Source organism: Ochotona princeps, chromosome 13 (genome assembly GCF_030435755.1).
Source record: "Ochotona princeps isolate mOchPri1 chromosome 13, mOchPri1.hap1, whole genome shotgun sequence".
Classification (NCBI taxonomy): domain Eukaryota; kingdom Metazoa; phylum Chordata; class Mammalia; order Lagomorpha; family Ochotonidae; genus Ochotona; species Ochotona princeps.
The window spans coordinates 48,394,375-48,413,470 of NC_080844.1; the positions used below are offsets into that span (position 1 = coordinate 48,394,375).

Here is a 19,096-nt window from a genome sequence, read left to right on the forward strand (position 1 = left end):
GGCTGTGCACTAGCCCAGTAGGGTGTGAGGTGGTGGGGTATCCCTACCCACTTCTCCCTGGCACTGAGGCAAGTGGGGTTAGCAATGAGCTGGGTGTGGGCTCTTCTGTGATGGAGCATTGGGCCGCTTGTGGACACACAAGTGTGTACTGGTGTTTACGGGTGTGTACTTGTGCCTGCTTATGCCTCAATACACCCATGTTCAAATGACAGCCCCACAGCACCCACACATGTCCCTTCTCAAAAGCTTGGGCTCCTGTGGAGACCGTAAACTTCCTGGAGTTCATGTCCACCGTCGGACACTCCAACGGGGAAGGGAGAGGGCTTGCTGGCTTCCCCTCTGCAGAGCTCCGGCTTGCGCTGGCCCAAGGGCTGTAGACTTGGAGTGGCAAGGCCAATATGGCATCAGACCCAGCCAGGGGAGGTCTCCCTACAGATTTGTCTGTCTAGTCTGGGGTTCCCTACGGATGGACACAGACATCCTGCGCTGTGTCCTCCTGGGACATCCCTGCCCTGCTCCCCTCTCAGTCAGGGCCTTGGGACATGTGGTAGCCGTGCCTGCTGGGTTCCCTGGGGGGAGAGGCCCAGGTAGGGCGGAGGATGCTGGCAGGAGCAAGCAGGTAGCCCTGGCTGGCTCTGGCCATCATGTGCCTTCTGCTTTCCAGCTCAGGATCCTGGGAATGTGATTTCTAACTTAAAAAGAAGAAGAAGAAAGTCAGGGAAAGACATGGGAAATGCAAACAATTGGCTCTCTTAAAAGGAAATGAATTTTGTCCTAGGCCTAGAGGGCCAAGTGACAGATGGAAGGCCCTGGAAGACACATAATCCGGAGCCAGCCACGGGGCAGTGCCAGTGGCCTGGGCTTGGTCCAAGGCTGGGTGTGGCTGACCTGACCCTGGCCCTATGCGTCTTCTTGGGCCATGGCAGAGGGACTGAGTGACTGGAGTCTTGGTGAACCCAGAGATTGGGAAGGATGGAGAGGTCCTCAAGTAATCCAGGACACAGCATGCTGCCTTCTGGCTCCCGTGGAATGTGAAGACCCTGAGGCCACCTGCCTCATCACAAGGGTCTTAAGGAGCTTCAGTTTTCTTCTCTGTCAGTGGTCTAATTCTGGGGCCATGTGAGTCGAGAGCTTAAAGTGGGAGCTTTAAAATCCAGAGGGGCTGCGGTCGTCCTTTCCTCCTCCTGTGTATGTCCCCATGTCTCCGTGGCAGGGATGTAGCATAGCTGTAAGTGCTAATCCAACACCATGTATGCCCAGGTTCCTACCCATCTCCCTGGATGGTGCTGTTCTAAAGCCGGCCCTCGCCGCTGTCTCAGCAGCTGCCTGCAGAAGCTAGACATACAGAGGGTTGGTGCTGCTGGTACCCACACAGCCCCTGGCCAGAACCTCCTACATGTTCTTCTTCATGCAGAGTGCCCCACATGCCCACACTTGTCCACGTGTGCTGGCTGGCCCCTGGTCTGGTGTCACCATCTCCTGGCAGGTAATCCAGGACCATTGGGAGCCACAGGGTACCTGGCTCCTGCCCAGGGGTGCTATCAGCCCGCCAGGACTCCTGGGCCTCGGCTGCATTTCCATGGTGGCCTTGGGCTTTGCGTTTATTTCAGGCTGAAGAGTTTGAATTGCTGGCTCACAGCAAGGATGGGAAGTGACAATGATCAGCAGGGATGCTGTTGGGGGTGGGGACTCAGCCTGGCTGTGTTTGCGAACATGTCTTGACCGACTGTGTTTCTGGTATATACACATGTGTGTGTAGGTTGTGTGCACCTGTGTGAGGGACCTTCCTCTGTGTATTGCAGAGCTGTGTGCTGCCATGGCTACTTTTCATAAGGGATGTTCCATGCCTGTGGTGTCCATGTGTACGTCTGTGTACTGTGTGTGATGTGGTTTGTATCTCTGTGTGTAGTGTATGTGTGTGTATATATGGCATGCATTGGTGTGCATCTGTGTATGATGTGTATGGTATGTATGTATCTGATCTGTGTGGCATATGGGGATCTGTGTGTCTGTACGGTGTATATGTGGAATGTGTGGCAGGTGTGTGTGTACACTGTGTGGTATACACATATTCACAGTATGTTTGACATGTGTTTGCATGTATCTGTGTGTGGTCTTGTAGTAAGTAGTATGTTTGTGGAGATGGTGGCACATGTTGTATGTAGATTTGTATTGATTGTATGTGCATCTCTGTATATGGTACATGTGCTTGTTATATGTATCCAGTGTATAGCATGTGTTGTGTGTGTATGGGGAGTATGAGGAGTGTGTGCCATGAGTTGTGTGTGGAGTATGTGGTGTCTGTGTCTTTGTGTGTCTATATCTGTGTGTGTAGCGTTGTGTGGAGTGTGTGTCATCTGTATATCTCTGTGTATGCACTGTGAGGAATGTGTGTGTCTTGTGATGTGTACATCTATGTGTGTGTTGTTTGTTTGTTGTGCATGTTGTGTGTGTTTCATGTGTGATGTGTAGGATGCTGTGTGCGGTATGTGTATGTACTATGTGTGATATGTACTATGTACTATGTATTGTATACTGTATAGTATATATGTTGTATGCATGTAGTGTCTGTGTTGTATATATAACACACTAGCATGTATGTAATATACAGCAATGTATAGTCTGCAAAGTATGGTGTGTGTGTAATATGTGTGTGGTGTTATATGTTGAATGTCTGTGGTATTTGTGGGTAGTGTGTTGTATGTACTGTGTTGTATGTGGTGTATATAGTGTGGTGTATGTGTAGTGTGTAATGTATATGTAGTATTGTGAGGTGTTTGTGTATAGTGTGCATGTAGTGTGTTGTATGTAGTGTGTATGTGTGATGCATGTGTAGTGTGGTATGCATGTAGCATGTGTATAGTGGGTATGTAGTGTGTTACATGTAATGTGTGTATGTGTGCATGTGTTTTGTGTGATGCACATGTAATATGTATGTGGTGTTTGGGTAGTGTGTGTGGTTTTTATGTAGTATGTGTAGTCTTGCATGTGGCATATTTGTGGTGCATGTGTTGTGTGCCACATGTATGTAATATGTGTGGTGCACATGTAATGTGACATGTGTAGTGTGTTATATGTATGTGTGGTGTGTATATTGTGTGATGTGTATATATATGTGGTGTTTGTGTAGTATGATGTATATGTAGTGTTATATGTAATGTATGCTGTGTGTGGTGCTCATATATGTGGTATATGTGTTGGTGTATGCGCTGTCTGTATGTGGTGTATGTGGTTGTGGTGCAGGACAGGTGGCAAGGACCTTGGCTCACCATGGGGAGACAGTTCCCATCTGGAAAATGACCTAGCAGTTCCAGCTTGGGTTCTCGCTGGGCTGCAGCCTCTGGAGCAGGGTGTGGGCCACTTGGCAGCAGCAGCCACCCTGGGTCCGCCCTCTTCATTCCCTCCCTCATCCTTAGCCCTTGCTTCTGTCTTGTCCTCGTCCCTCCTCCCTTCTTCCTGGTCCTTCTTTAGGAGAGGTGGACCGTGTCTGACGGCCTGACCTGGGTCTGAGCATACCAGGACCAGGCTTACTAGGTGGGTGCAGGGGCCACTGCCCTGGCCAGAAAGGAGCTGGTAGGCTGTGGCCCTGAGAGAAGGAAGTGACTGCCTAAAGTCATTAGCACCCCTGCAGCTGTATCCCACTTTCGCTGAGGCTCCTGAATGCCCCAGCAGGTGGCAGGGAGGAGGCTACCCATGCCCTGGTGAGAGCTGAGATTAGCACAGAAGGAGCCCTGGGGGCTGAGGCCAAAGTGAGTCCCCCAGCAGCTGCAGGTGTGTGGGTGACCTATGGGTGCATGTGTACCCATCCCACCTGGGCCATGAGCTCTGGGAGAGTGGATATGGGCTGCGGGTACACCACAGGTGCTTCGTTGGTAAGGAGGAGGGAGCCGGGACTAGGGTTAGGCCCTGTTTGCTGCCCTATGGGTGGCTGGAACACCAGAAAGGGCCTTCAGGGGGCAGTGATAGAAGAGACTTCAACAAGGTGAAACCCCTGTTGGGTGACAAGGTTGGTCAAAGTGTGGGGAGGAAGGGAAGGAATTGAGGAATTGTGGGGTGACAGCAGGGGGGGAGGAGGATGTTGGGTGTCACAGCTGTGAGTACATCTGGCTGCTGGATGTGGCAGGGATTGAGTTGTCGCAGGGTGAGTGACAGCAAGGGGCTCAGCCTGGAGATTAACAAGGCTGTGAAGGGGCCAGCCCCGCCCAGTCCCTGCTCTTGCTTTCACCTGTGCGGTTATCATGGATTTGCAGCAGGACTTGCTGTGAGCATAGCGGGGTGCTGTGAGGGGGGAACACTAGGCTGCCCCCATGGCTTGCACCTGGGGCATCAATGTCATATGGAGGTATATAGGTCAGGGCAGCAGGGGATCCTGTGGGGGCTGGCCTGGGAGGAGAGTTCATGTAGAGGAGAGAGGACCATAGAGGAATCTGCATAGCATAATGCCACGGATCTGGGTGTATAGAGCCTACTGCCACTGCTACCAGCCATGTGATCCTTGTCGAGTCAGTAGCTCTCAGAGCCTCTACTTCTTTAGCTATGAAATGGGACTATGGATCTTGCATTCATTATCCTCTCATGCATAGCAAATTACCCAAAAGCTTAACAGCTTATCACAACAGCACTGACTTTTCTCCCAGTTTCTATGGGTCAAGAAGCTTGGCCTCCTTTCTCCAGCTGTCTCTGGCCCAAATCTCTCAGGACGGTGCAGCAGGGCCTCTGGCTGGAGCTGCGGTGTTACATGAAGGCTGGCCTGCAGGGAGCCATCTGCAAGCTTCCTCAGAGCCTTGTCAACTGTCCCTGGTCCTTTTTATTTAATGGAAATGTAGAGAACTCTTCCATCCTTTGCTTTATGCTCCAAGTGGTTGCAGTGGCTGGAGTTGGGCTAGTCTAAAGCTGAGAGCCAGGAGCTTCTTCTGGGTCGCTTACATGGAGCTGCCATCTGCTACTTTTCCAGGTCATAAGCAGGGGAGCTAGATCAGAAGTGGAGCAGCTGGGACTCTAACTGGTGTCCATGTAGGATGCTCTCAGCACAGGTGGAGGCTTAGCCTGATATACCATGGCACTGGCCCCAGCCACGGTCGCTTTATAAGCTGGTCTTGGTGGCAGCACCCCACAACTGCGGTGCATTCTACCCACTAGAGGCTAATGGTTGAGTCCAGCCCATACTCAAGGGGAAGAGTGTGAATGCCAGGAGCTGCATGTGAAGATCATTGGGGCTGCTTTCTGCAGAAGGCTGCCTCTCAGGGACGGGGGAAGTGAGGCCAGGGCGTAAGGTACAGTGGTTGAGAAGCCAGAGTCAACACTCTTGGTCTTGTCTGCCTTTTTTCTGCTCTATCAGGTAGGGGGCTATCCCTAACAGCACTGTGGTGGAATCTGGTGTGTGGGACCTATTTACTGGCCAGGGAAGGGCAAGGCTCTGTTTGGTCTCTTCTTTGTTTTATTTTTCCCCTGGACACACCAGGAAGGGCAGTGCATGAAGGAGAGCCCCCTGAACACCTGCTCACAGCTAGGGCTTCGGTGGGAGACTCAGATACTGGCAAGTCCTTCAGCAGGTTTTCTGAAGCCCCTGCCATGTGCGCTGAGCATGTGAAAAAGGCAGTGGGCACTGGCCCCAGGAAGCTGCTGGTCTGTTCTGGACTTGGAAAGACACAGAAAACCCTGCAGCCTTTCCTAGACAGAAAACTGCCTCTGCAGAGCACAGAAACTACTCCGAAAGACTCCTGCTCCTCTTTGTTGAGGGTGGCACGTGACCGCAGCCAGTCTGGATGCATGGCACAGTGCATCCCTCGGGGCCCTGAAGCAGCCAGGGTTGAAAAGGCTGCTTTGTGGTGGATGCTGTGTTGTGGGGAGAAGGTATGGAACCCGAGGCCCACGGCGGGTCCTTAGTCCAGGCTGAGGGTTAGAGGAACATGTAGGAGATATCAGGTTCTGCAGGGCGAGCAGGAGAAAGGCAGGTACCCAGGTGGGACGAGAAAGAAAAGGGTTCCACAAGGGAAATGGGACTATGCCAAGCCTGGAGCAAGAGTCATGTAAGGGAGATTGGCCTCTTTGAGGAACCCAGAGAAATTAACCATCTGCCCTGTTTTATAGACAAGTCTATCACCCAAGCTACCTCCTCATTGTCCTACCTAGAGTCAAGAATTCCAACCCTTTGAACCAGTCCTACAAAACCGCTCCCCCCCTTTGAGATTTATTTATTTGAAAGGTGCAGAGAGAGAGATCTTCCATCTGTTGGTTCACTCCTCAGGTGGCTGCAGTAGCCTGGGCTGGGCTGGGCTAAAGCCAGGAGCCAGGAAGCAGGTGTCCCACTTGAGGGGCAGGGACCAAGCACGTGGGCCACCTTCCTGCTTTTTCAGGTGCATTAACAGGGAGCTGGACGGGAAGCAGAATGGCCAGGACTTGGACCAATGCCCTGATTTAGGGTAGCTAAGTGGCAGTTTAACATGCTGTGCCATAGTGCCGGCTCCCAGCCCCCGCTAGATTCTCTCAGAAGGAACCCTGTTCAATCAATACGTGCAAACTAGACCATACCAGAGTCCTCAGAGCAGAAGAGAGGGGGTGTTTTGAGGTCAAAGAAGACTGGCTGTGTCTGGCCTTCCACTGGGCTGGTGTAAGCTAGCCATTTCCTGTGCTAGCGCTTGTGGTTTTTACAAACGAGGGAAAAAGCCCTTCTGTTGGGGTCATGTGTATATGAAGTCCCAGTAACCTGGGGTGATATTCAGGGTGACGATGAAGGGCCTGGCGTTACAGAGAACAAAATCAAGGTGCAGACAGGTACAGCAGCTGCCCAGAAGCCTCCAGCAGGCCTGTGACCTGACTGGGGTTTGCCCAGTGCCTCCTGCCTCTGGGGCCTACGCTTTCTCTGCGTTCACTGCCCAGAGCTGACCCAAGCCTCCCTCTCAGGAGGTGAGAACTGTGCCACCAGTACTGATGGCTCAGCTGGGCCTTGCAAGATGGATGGGACGTGGAGAGATGTGCGCAGGACTGGGCAAGAAAGCTCAGGGGACAGGGCAACGGCTCAAGCACAGGTGGAGTGATGTAAATGGTGGCAAGCATCCCAGCCACAATCCCTGCTGAGATGACACACGGCATCTCCTTCCGTCCTGGCAAGAACTCTAGACAGTCGGCAGAGTGAGGCTCCTGGCGGCCACGGGGTTAGCAGCAGAGCTGCTGTGCTTGGAGGCAGTCATGCCTGACGTCCTGCTTGGTCCAGGTGACCTGGGAGTGTCAGAGTGGCCATCCAGACGCTGGGGGTGGGGGGGCACGAGGACACTGCCCATCATCCCTGAAAAGGTTGGTCTTGGTCACCGGTGTCAGCACCGTGGCTCTCATCCTGGGGGTGTGCTCTCCCCCTTGCTATCTCCCATCCCAGATTCTTGGGCGAAGCTGGGGGGGGTGTGGTGGGGGGAAAGGTCATGCCCATAGGCGCTGTGTGTCCAGACAACTCCCCTGGGACCCTGCTGAGAGGCAGGAATGTGAACTAGAGCCAGCTGAGGGTCACCCAGAGTGCTGGCCAGGCCTGTGTCTGGCAGCTCATAAATGCCCAGGAGGAGTGGGGCTCTGGTGGTGGTGTGTGCATAGGGGGGCAGTTTCCATTGTGTCAGCAGCAGCCTCTCCAAGGGGGGCATCCTCACTGAGGCTCCCCAGGAGCTTGTAAACCAGTCAGAAAGGGGTATGGTTAGGTTTTCTCCCTGGGCCTGCTGCCTCTCCAAGCCACCATCCTTTTCCTCCAGACTGAGCTGCCGGACACCACCTACCTTCACCCTGGGCCCATCATGCCTGCCATCCTGAGCTCATGGGGGAAAATGTGTTGCAGTCCTGGGTGCTGAATGGAGGAAAGGAACCTGAGTGTGGTAGACCAGGGTTCTAGTCTCAGTTCTGCCACATGATTTTCTATGTGACCTCAAGCAGCTTGAAGTGCAGCTCACCGGTCCATTGGATGCGGGGACATAATGTATCTGACGGTGCTGGCAGGGAGCCTCATCGGGCGGTGTTGGGAAGATGCCTGGCCTGGTGCCCTCTCTGTTATGCCCTTGGCAATACAGAAAATTTGTTCTCATTTGCTTTGGAGGATCCTTTGCAGGTTAAACTGCCCATTCAGCTGGAGGAGGAAGACATCAGAAGCAAGGTGCTTAGGTTGGAGGAGGTGGTTTGGCCACCTCTGAGAGCGTCATTGCATTATAGTTGTAAAGACAGCACTCCCTGGAGGTGTGCAGGCCATAGAGCATGTGGTTATCGGTGATGGCCCAGACCATGGTTCAGAAGAGAACTAATAGGACCTGAGTTAGGGTCTTGGCTGCAGGGTACATAGGAGGAGCAGAACCGGGCTGGGGAGGGGTTTGATTTCCCAGGATTGGCAGATGAAGTGTAGGGTGCTCAGGTACTCCCAGGAGCCTGGGAAGGGAAGAATTGGTTGGAGACTGCTTAGGGAGGGGGAAGCCATGGGCAGGACATGCCCAGCAGACCAATGAGGCGGCCCTGGCCCTGAGAGCACTGACCACACAGCGAGCTCTGGCCCAGAGAGAAGGGGCTGCAGATGGGCCTCTGGGCCTCTCTGGGGCTGTCCCACGGCTTTGAGGACAACCCACAGGCAGAAGACAGGCACAGGATTTGGCAGGCCCCCGCCATCAGGAAGCAAAAAGCCTTGCAGCTCCCAGCCTGCTGCCACTCCAGAGGAGAGCACCCCATTTGGTGTCACAGATGTGGGAGGCATTGAAGTTTGGGGTGACAGGTTCTTTCTGCAGGCTTTGGGGACTCCCGAGAGAAGATCCTAGTCGGGGCACTGCCTAGGACCTGGTGACGGGGCAGCTGTGGTGGGCACGGAGCTCAGCCCGTCTTCCTTCTATCCACAAAGGCTGGCTTGAGAGTTGTCACCTGGGGAGGGGGGTTTGGGAGATAGACAGTACAATGCTCCCTTTTGTCATGTGTGGTTGGGTGTGTTTTAACCATTGTGTGATGGGGTTACCTCCTCCATCTGGAAACAACTTTCTCACCACTTCCAAACCCCCTTTTTGCAGTCCCCACTCTGCTTCTCCCTCGATGCCTGCGAGAGCGCTCTGGAGCCCCTGCCTCTCGCAGGATGTCCTCCCTGATGCGAGCACATGGCATGTGGCCTCCGGCATCTGGTTTCTTTCACTCAGCCTGCTTTTGAGGTTCATCTCTGCCATGTGATCAGTACATTTTTTCCCTGCTGAGAAGTAGTAGTAGCTGTTCCGCATTTTATGTGTCCATTCACCGGCTGAAGGATGTCTGAGCAGTTTCCAGGTTTTCAGTTGTGAATAAAACTGCTATACATTGTGTTCAGGTCATCTGTGGACATGGTTCATTGCTTTTGGGGACATGCCCAGAAGTGCATGTGCTGGGTGGGGTGGTAGGTGTTGCCCTTTGTGAGGAACTGCCAAACTCCGATCCATGGTGGCTGCCCAGTCTGTTTCTTCCAGCGACATGAGGGCTGAGGACAGGGTTGCCATTCTGTGTATTGGTGGCATCATGAGAGATGTCGTGTTTCCCCAGAGTGCCCCACAAGATGTTAGGTGGTAACTGGATAAACTTGTCCCAGTTGTATTTTAGAAGTGATGACTATTTTTAAAAAGAAAGATGTGGGTTTTTTTTTTTTTTTGAAAGGCGGAGTTATACACAGAGAGGAGGAGATACAGAGAGAGAGAGAGATCTACCATCTGCTGATTCACTCCCCAGATGGCCATAGTGGCCAGAGCCAAGTCAGTCCAATGCTAGGAGCCAGGAGCTTCTTCCAGGTCTTGCACATGGGTGCAGGGGCCAAAGGATTTGAGCCATCTCTGCTACTTTCCCAGGATCTGCACCCTGGGGTGTTTCCTGTGGGAGGAAGGTCCTGAGGCATGTCCTTCCAGGGCTTGGGTCTCTGGCCCAAGGGTGTCTCCACCGTATCTGCCCAGAGCTAGAGTTTTTCTGGACCTTTCTCAGAATCCAAGAGCTCCATAGGTCAGAGTGGGAATGAGAGGAAACTGAAGGGAGCTGAAGCCCTGCAGGTGGCCCATGGGCTCTGGGGATGCAGGTGGCTCAAGGGCTCTGGGGATGGGGACCCTCCAGGAAGGGTTCTGGGCAGCAGCTGGGCCCAGTGGGGCTTAACAACTGCTTTACTGCCGTGTCCCGAACCCCACCTGCTTAAGGCTTCTGATTGGATGTGTTTAACACCTGTGTACATGCGTGACCCCAACCAAGGTAGTGGATGTGGCTACCCCAAATGTTGCCATGGCTCCTTGCTAGTCCTCCTCTGTCTCCCCACCCCTGCGCAACCCACTGATGTGCTTGTGAGCACCAAAGCTCACTTTGTACTTCCAAGAACCTGGTAAAAACAGGACAGGGTGGAAGGAGACAAAGAGTTTGAAGAGCTGTGGATGGAGTACTCTGCTCTATTACCTGGGTTTAACTCCCTGCTGTCTGCTGCACAGAGCTTGTTATTTAACTTTTGATCTCTGTCTATAGCTGTATGCCTCAATCATGTAGATTATATTATCTTCACCAGCAGGTCTTTTTGTCGTTTTTGTTGGAGTGAGTGTTGTGGCACAGCAACCAGTTAAGTTGCTACTTAGGACTCCAGCTTCCCATTTCGGAGTGCCAGTTCAAGTCCTGGCTGCTCTCCTTTGATTCAGCATCCTTGGAGGCAGCAGCTGCTTGGGCCTCTGCTACCCATGTGTGAGACCTGGCTGGAGTTCTGGGCTCCTGGCTTCCACCTGGCCCAGCCTTTTTCGTTTTTTGAAAGGCAGATTTACAAAGAGGAGAGACAAGAAATATCTTCCATCTGCTGATCACTCACCAAATGGCTGCAATGACCAGAGCTGAGCTGTTCTGAAGCCAGGAGCCAGGAGCCTCTTCCAGGTCTCCTACATGGGTGCAGGGTCCCAAGGCTTTGGGCCGTCTTACACTGCTTTCCCAGACCACAAGCAGGGAGCTGGATGGGAAGTGGAGCCTCTGGGACATGAATCAGTTACCCATATGGGATGCTGGCACTTAAAGGTGGAGGATTAGCCAGCCGAGCCACGGTGCTGACTCCTGTGGCTCAGCCTGGCTATTGGGGCTTTTGGGAAGTGAAGCAGTAAGTAGAAGATGTTTCTCTCTCATGTGCTTGCTCCTGTCATCCTGCCTTTCATATAGTTACCAAAAAAAAAAAAAAGTAATTTTATTTCCTTATTTTATTTGAGAGGAGAGAGAGAAAGGAAGATGAATAGGCTCCTTCTCATGCCACCTCTGCACCTGGGGTGTAGGCAGCTACCCTAGAGAGCCCCTGAGTCGGTGGGGAGTGGAGGCTGGCACCTGGGGGTCGCTGAGGAAGCAAGGGCAGCAATGCCATGGCTACGCAGCTGTCCCCGAGCAGTGGCAGTTCCCTGGCTTTTCTCAATCCTCTCCTTCCCCACTCCCTCCTGCCTGGAAGCCCCTCCTCCATTTTAGGGAGTGGGAGGCCCTGGGCAGGCCGGATGCTGGCCAAGCCGGCTCTCTGCATTCTTAAATTCCTGTCTGGAAGAACTACGATGTGAAGCATCCCAGAAGGCCTCTTGTCACATTTTGTAGCTGTCTCCCCCTCCACCTCCTTTGATGCCATTCTCCATGGCTCTCTTTCCTTAGGAAGACAGGAGGGGGCGGGTGTATGGCCTAGGGGGTTAAGAGCAAAGGAAATGCCTGTGTGCTGTACCTGAGTGCCGGGAATTCATAGCCACCTCCAGCTCCTGCCAAGCCAGATGCTTGAAGGCACTGATGATGGCTCAAACACTGGGTTCCTACCCACTACATGGAAGACCTGACTTGAGTCTCCAGCACGCGACTTTGGCCTCTACCCCTGGCTTTGGCCCAGGCCCAGGCCTGAGCCCTGTGGTCTCTGGGGAGTGAACCCCTGCATGAAAATACTTGGTCTCTCTATCCTTTTATGTTTCAAGGAGAGAGATAATGTAAGACAGAACAGGGATAAGGGGGAGAAGCAAGTGAATATGGATGGGCCTGAGCCCCCAGCCCCATGGTGGGCCTGTGTATCTGTGCCTCCAGGCGGAGGTCTGAGAAGGGAGGTGACTATCGCAGGATTGTACACTCAGTTAGTGACAACCCATCCAGCACCCAGTCCTGTCCTCCCCACCCTCTGCCACCCCCACCCTGCCATTGCTGTGTCCCATCTGGGTTATTGGAGGAAAGTGCTGGGTGCTCCATGGTGGGTCCTGGGTGGCATGGAGCTCCCATCCCATGTCCACGACACTGCAGGCATAGGTGGCTGATGCACAGCAGAGGAAGTGGGCCTGGGTGGCAGGCTGTGGGCAGGTGGCCAGAGGAACACTGCCCCCCTGCCACCCCTCCCAGCTCCCAGTAATAGCTCCACAGTCTACTGCAGCCCGGCCTTACCAACCCAGTGCTGGAGCTGCTGTGTCTCCTCCAGCAGAGGGGGACTGCATGCTCACAGAGGAAATAAAGGGAAAAGTGAGGTGCCAGGGTGCCAGTGGAGACGATGCTGTGAGATGGCCATATATGGATGGGGGTAAGGGAGCCTAAGTGGGAAATGGTGGGTGAAGGACCAGGTCAGACTCGGGCGTGGTAGCAGGGGAGGATGGCAGAATGTGGCCACGTGTGTGGAAGTAATGGGCAGTGGAGCCATGTCTATTTATGCCTAGACCCTGCCCTTAGAGGACCCTGCCCTAGGGGAAACAGGTTGGGCTATTGGTCCCATCGGGTCTGACTCTGGCTTGGGTTTTTTTTTTTCTTCCAGACTCCATTGGGGGTCCCTTCCCGGTCCCCTCTCACAGATGCCACCACAAACAGAAGCACTGTCCGCCAGCGCTGCCCGGCGGGGGGCTCCCGGCCACGCCGCTGCTCTTCCACCCGCACACCAAGGGCTCCCAGATCCTCATGGACCTCAGCCACAAGGCCGTCAAGAGGCAGGCCAGCTTCTGCAATGCCATCACCTTTAGCAACCGGCCCGTCCTCATCTATGAGCAAGTCAGGCTGAAGGTGGGCCTCCCACTCCTGCTGCCCCCACCTTTCCCACCCCACCTCCACCTTCCCTGCGTGACTCGAAAGGGACATGGCCACTTCCACTCGTGCCTCTGCCACCCTGAGCAGATGGGGAAGGGAAAGGCTGGTGGCTGTGGGACCCCTGGGAGTGTGCCAAGGGTGGTCAGAAGAGAAGGGCTTCCCTGCCCCTCATCTTCCCCATCTAATTAGCATAGGGGGGTCACTGGGTTGAGCCTCTCCTCCCCCACCGCCCCACCCTGTGCCACCAGATCACCAGGAAGCAGTGCTGCTGGAGCGGTGCGCTGCGTCTGGGCTTCACCAGCAAGGACCCTTCGCGCATCCATCCTGACTCGTTGCCTAAGTATGCCTGCCCCGACCTCGTGTCCCAGAGTGGTTTCTGGGCCAAGGCACTGCCCGAGGAGTTTGCCAACGAGGGCAACATCATCGCCTTCTGGGTGGACAAGAAGGGCCACGTCTTCTACCGCATCAATGATTCCGCTGCCATGCTCTTCTTCAGCGGAGTCCGCACGGCCGACCCACTCTGGGCCCTGGTGGACGTGTACGGTCTCACGCGGGGTGTCCAGCTGCTGGGTGAGTGCCCCTCCCCTCTTCCTTCCCCCTTCCCTCGCTATCATGGGTGCTGGGTGCAGCCCTGGGCCTCTGGCTGATGCCGCCCCATCCCACTAGGCGTGGGAACCTAGGTGGAATGTGGCTAACTCTCCCTACCAGTCCATCCCTTCCAGCCTGCACCTCTGGCAGGTAGATGACATTCCTGACCCCTGCAGCCCCTCTGAGTAGAGTGCAACCTTCTCTGTCAAGACCCCCATCCCAGAAGGAATTCAGGCCGATCCTCCAACCACGGTGGATAGGGTGCTTGCTCCATGCCAGGTCCTGCGCTACTGTCTGCTGGCTCAGCATTCCTGGGAGGCAGATTACACTGTTGGGCCCACAGAGGTGGAGGCTCCAGTTCAGGGAGACTGAGGGCCTAGGAGTTGTGGCTGGGCACAGGAGAACCGGCACCCGGCCCTGAGTCTTGCCCCTCTGAAGTAGGAGCTCTGGCCCGGGGCACTGGTGTTGGAGGAGGCTGTGTTCCAGCCCCACTCCAGGGCTTTCTGGGAGGACAGATGGAGAGCAGAGGGCGCTGGGGGGCTGGGACTCTTCCTGTGGCTCCCAGGACCCCACTGGGGCTGGCCAGGTCGGCTCTGGCAGGAGAGTGAGAGACAAACATGGAAGAAGCGAGGGTAGCCGAGAGTGTCACAGGTGCCCTGCAGTGCGAAGGTGAGGCTTGCCAGCCGCAGTACTGGAGCTGTGCTGGGCTGGGGGGAGACTCATCCCAGGCTCCCGAGGGGCTGGGGCAGCAGAGGAGAGCAGGAACCCAGGCCACCTGAGCCCAGTCCAGCAGGTTTCTGCCTTGCACCCAAATGTGTGTGTACATTCGTGGACTCGGGGTGCAAAGCAGCCAGTCAGCCACCAACCTGCTTAAGCCCTAGCTTCCTTATCTGTGGACTGGGTCAATGAGAAGAGTAAACTAGCAGGTTTGTGAATAAAGTGTCCAGCACAGTCCTGGGTGGGCTTAGCCACTGCTAACCTGTTCCTGCCCTCCTATCCCTAGCCCTTGTCTCTGCAGAGAAAAATGCTACAAAGGTAGCTGGGAAACTGTTTTCCCTCCTCTCTGACTTCAGCGTCTAGAAACACTTCTCTTGAGAACACTTTGATTTGAGGAAGAAGACAGTGAGAGTACAAAGGAATGAATAATTACCAGAAGCCTTTCCAAACATCAGGAGGCTGTTTTTATTAAGGAATAGTTTAAGAACTTTCTGTTTTTTTTTTTTTAAGTCAATAAAAGTGCTTCTGCAGTCGCAGTGATGTGTTAGGAGCCCGAGACAGGCTGTTCCAGGTGTCAGCAGCTGAACGGGGGCGCCCAGGCCGCTGGCCCTGTGGGCAGGGCCGGGCACTTGCAGGCCACTCCATGCCAGAGGTGGGAAGGGCAGTGCTGAGGTGGACGCATGCTGGAGCCGGCCTGACCTGCTGCAGGGTGTGCGATCTTGGTTTGCCACTCTGGAAGATGTGGGGGTCGTCGTTAACTGTTGCCAGGGTTCTTGTGCAGGCTCAGGGTGCTACCTCAGCAGGTGCCCAATAAGTAAACCCTGACAGGCAGCTTCCTGGTGCCCAGCCCAGGTCTGAGTCAGCACCTTCCTGCCTTCCTGGTGCCCCCCGCCACACCAGGCCTCATGCTTCAAGGGGTCCCAACGTCTTGAGTCTGAACTTCAGTCTGTCTGCTTCTGTCTCATCTTCAATCTTCCCGTCTGTAAGCTGCTGTGAGTCTCTTGGCTTAGCCTGAGGCTCAGCTGCGAGGTGAAGGACGGAAAATGTTTCTGTCCTTGAGAAAGGCACAGGCTTGGTGCTGGGTGGGTGGGTGGGACTGGTGGAGAGAGTACTTGCTTTTCTCCTTGCCATTCCCATTCCAGCTAGCTTCAAGGCCCAGCTCAAAAGCCACCTCCTCCCTGGGGTCCTCCCAGGGAGGGATTCTCTTGTCTACCTTTGTGTCCCATGCTGCGGGGCCCACACTTCTCATTGCCCAGGCACTGATGAGTTTTGGGCCCTCCTCCTGCACCTTTTACTGCTGAGACTGGAGGCCTGCAGGGAGGAGGTGTGCTTTTTCACCCAGGCAGGCCCCTTGCCAGAGTAGGCTCTTGTGCCTGGCTGTGGGGATGCTGAGCGCTATTTGCAGGGTGGGTTGGGGGAGTATAAGTGCATGGAGGGAGAGGGGGTGAGGGGTTCCCCAGCCCTGCTCGCACACACACAGCTGGGGTTCATGGAGATGAGGCTGCACTGGCATGCTGGGCAAACTTGGCCCACTGTGCTGCCAGGCGCTCTCCCAGCTACCAAGGGTTTCCACTCAGTCCCTCGGACTCCTCGGCTGCAGGCCAGGAAGAAAGTGTGTTTGATTCCCTTTCAGCAGGGAGAAAACTGAGAGCAGTGTGAAGGCCTGGTTTACCCAAGTAGGGATGTGGCCAGGCGGGAACTCCGTAGTGCTGAAAGCAGTGCCTTGCAGCAAGATTGCAGGCAGGAAATCTCAGAGGAGGTGGAGGTCTGTGAGGGAGGCTGGTGTCCAGGAGGGCTTCTTGGAAGAGGAAACCTGGGATGAGCCTGCAAGTTCCAGGAGGGTCAGGACAGGTTGGAATGGGGGGAGCGGGGAAGAAGTGAAATAGCCTGCAGGACCACCCCCAAGAGCCTACTTAGCCTAAGGCCCGTTCCCCTCTCTGACTATAAATGGGTGTGCATGGCCCTGGCCTGCCCCTCTCTGTACACCTACTGTGGCTGAGGCCTGGAGGATCCCCACCTCAGGCATAAATCACCACAACCCTGGACATTTGCAGACACTGTGAATGGGCCCTAAATTGAATTAGCAGATCAAATATCTCTTCCTTTTGTCCTTCCTACATGGTTTATTTATTTGGGGCGAAGACCGGCCCATCCAGGAATGATGTGAGTGGGATGTGCTGCACCCCTCCTTCCTCTGTGCCCCGCCTGAACAGTCTTGGGGTCTCTCGCCTTTCCTTACCTCCCCCACACCCCTGTTCTGCCCCGCCACCTCCCAGTGTTTGTATCTTTTGGGGGCTTGACTCCATCTCTTTTCCTTTCTCCCTCCTCTCTCCTCCTCTGCCCCTCTGTCCCCACTGCTCCCTCCAGCTCCTGCTTCTCTTCGCCTCCCTCCCCTCCTCTGAACAAAGTTGCTGTCTGTCAAGGCTGTGCTGTCTTTCCTGGGGTGCTTATCCCCAGGCCAGTGTCTGTAGGGCTCTCAACCAGGCCTACTTCTGGGCCTCTACGCCTCACTTTGGCCTGCACCTGCTGCTCGGACCAGAGGCATCCTGGCTGTCTCACTGTGCACAGGGTAGGTAGACACATCAGACCGTGGACAGATGGGAGGGAACATGGCCAGGGCCAGCGTCTCCCCTCCTCTCTGGACACTGACCAGTCTGCCCTGCCCATACTGGTGCCAGCTGTGGTCTGGCAGGCTTGCTGTAGGTCTTGTGGGCGACCTGGGCACCAAGTTGCAGTTCAGCAGGCTTTCCTCTTCTCCTGCTTCCAAGTACCCTGGCCCAAGCCTGGCCTGGTGTCTCTAAGAATAACAGCTTCGAACCTCCAGGAAGAAGGGCCTTCCAGCAACCAAGTAAACACAGGTTTTATGGGGTTATTAATACTGGGAGAGATAAGCTCCTACCCAGGGTTCAAGGTCTCCTTGCTCCGCTCAGAAATGTGAGCACCAGTGGCTCTTGGCAGAAGCCTGGTCAGCCAGGATGCCGCCAAGTCTAAGGGATTGTTGGCCCTTCCTCTGGGCCCCCAACAGCTCAGGTACCATTCACCCTGTTCTAAAAGTCCCAGGAGGGTACAGTTCTCACCCTTAGGCAAGGCAGGGCAGACAGTTGAAGACCCAACCATTCTCCTTGAAGAGGGGGAACTCAATAACTGATGTGAGGTGGCCTGCATCCAATTCTGCAGTTAAGTATGATCTAAAGGGCAAAACCAACTGTGTGTGTGAAGCAGTCCAGGAGAGGTTTGCAGGTGAGTCTCAAATCAGGAAGCAAGGGATGCAAAAAAGAAAGATGACCTGCCCAGGGCCAAGGGGGCCCTGCTGGCAGAGTGAAAGAACCACTCCCAGCTAAGCCTGGGAGAGCACCAGGAGGGCAGAAGGTGAGAGCTAAGGCTTTTAAAATTAAATTTACTTTATTTATTTCAAATGCAGAGTAACAGAGAGAGAAAGAAACAGAAAAATCTTTCATTGGCTGGTATACTCTCCAAGTGAATACAATGGCCAGATTGAAACCAGGAGCCAGGAACTCTGAGTCCTGCTCATGGGTGCAGGGTCATGAGCACTTGTGTTACTTCCCAGGTGTATTAGCAGGAAGTTGGATGGGAGTGGAGCCGCTGTGATTGGGATTAGGACTTGAACTAGTGCCCGGATATGTAGGTCACAGGGGCTCCTGGCTGTCCACTTCATCCCTCTCCATGCATGTTTCCCAGAGCTTGGTATGAGACTCCCACCTACCCATGGAGGACAGTGATGGATGAGACCTGTGGGGAGGCCCTGGCTCCGGCCTCCCACCCAAGGTGTGCCTTTGCCTGGCGGAACCAGCAGCACACATGAGCCCCCAGCTGAGGACCACACTACCATCTGGATTTGTGTTTCCTGGGCTAAACCAATATTTATTGGTGTGGTTTATTGCTAGGGGCCAGAAGGCAAATATTAGCTAAAGGAGCGTGGGCCAGCTTGAGGGATAAGGGAAACAGTTGATGCTGCCCATCACTTTCTTCCCCTGTGACAATCTTCCTTTCTTTTTGATGAAAACATCTCGTTTTTTGGGCTTCCGAGTCTTTCCAGGCACTTCTTTTCTGCTCACCCCAGGGTCTGCCAGTTGCTTCCTCATCATGCACCAAACCCTCCCTGCCCAAGAAGCCTTCCTTGACTGCCGCTGCCCTTTCTCCTGACCGCCTGACATCCATTGTAGTCTAAGAATTAGCAGGGGCTGTTGTACCATGTACTGTCCCACTCTGAGGGGAGAGCAGGTGCTTGTACCCCCATTTTACAGGCAAGGAATGAGAGGTTCCAGGAGGCCCTGTGACTTGCCCAGGTCACTTAGCTGCTTGAGGAGCTGTGATCTGAACACAGGAGCCAGGGCTGCACTTGGCCTCTGGCTTCCTTAGATGTGCATTTGCCTTGTCTCCCAGTTAACATCTGATTACCGCTCAAGGGTGAGGACTCTGTCCTCCTGGGACTTTTAGAGCAGTGAATGAGAGCTTGGGGTACCAAGGACCAGAGGGTGCCAGGGGGTTCCAACAGCCCCCAAACCAAGCCCCGGGATGCAGGTGTGTCTGCCTGACCTTAATTCCCCATCCTTTGTGGTAACACTCCACTTTCCTACCAGCGTGAATATGCATGTTCTGGAGCCATGTGTAACTCCCATTAAGTGACCATGCGTTAGGAACCATCTGGTCCTAAACCAGCCCTCTAGCTGAAAGGGGCAGGGTGGGCTGTGTCCAGATAGGACAGTCACACAAGATCTGTGCTTCTCTGGCCAGGACTCCCTGAAGCACAGGGGACTGACAGAGGCCAGCTCCTCATTCG

The 19,096-nt window shown here is 54.5% G+C and overlaps 1 protein-coding gene across 6 annotated transcripts in view; it reads left to right on the top strand.

The window, feature by feature from the left end:
• NEURL1 (neuralized E3 ubiquitin protein ligase 1) overlaps positions 1-19,096 on the top strand; it is an 87,904-nt gene that overhangs the window by 32,669 nt on the left and 36,139 nt on the right. For all 6 annotated transcript variants that reach the window (XR_009246542.1, XR_009246543.1, XR_009246541.1 and 3 more), the window contains exons 2-3: positions 12,725-12,966; positions 13,239-13,560. Coding sequence is in view for 2 of the 6 variants with exons in the window: in XM_004579881.2 (XP_004579938.2) it covers positions 12,725-12,966; positions 13,239-13,560 (564 nt within the window). In the remaining 4 variants the exon portion in view is untranslated. The remainder of the gene's footprint in view (positions 1-12,724; positions 12,967-13,238; positions 13,561-19,096) is intronic.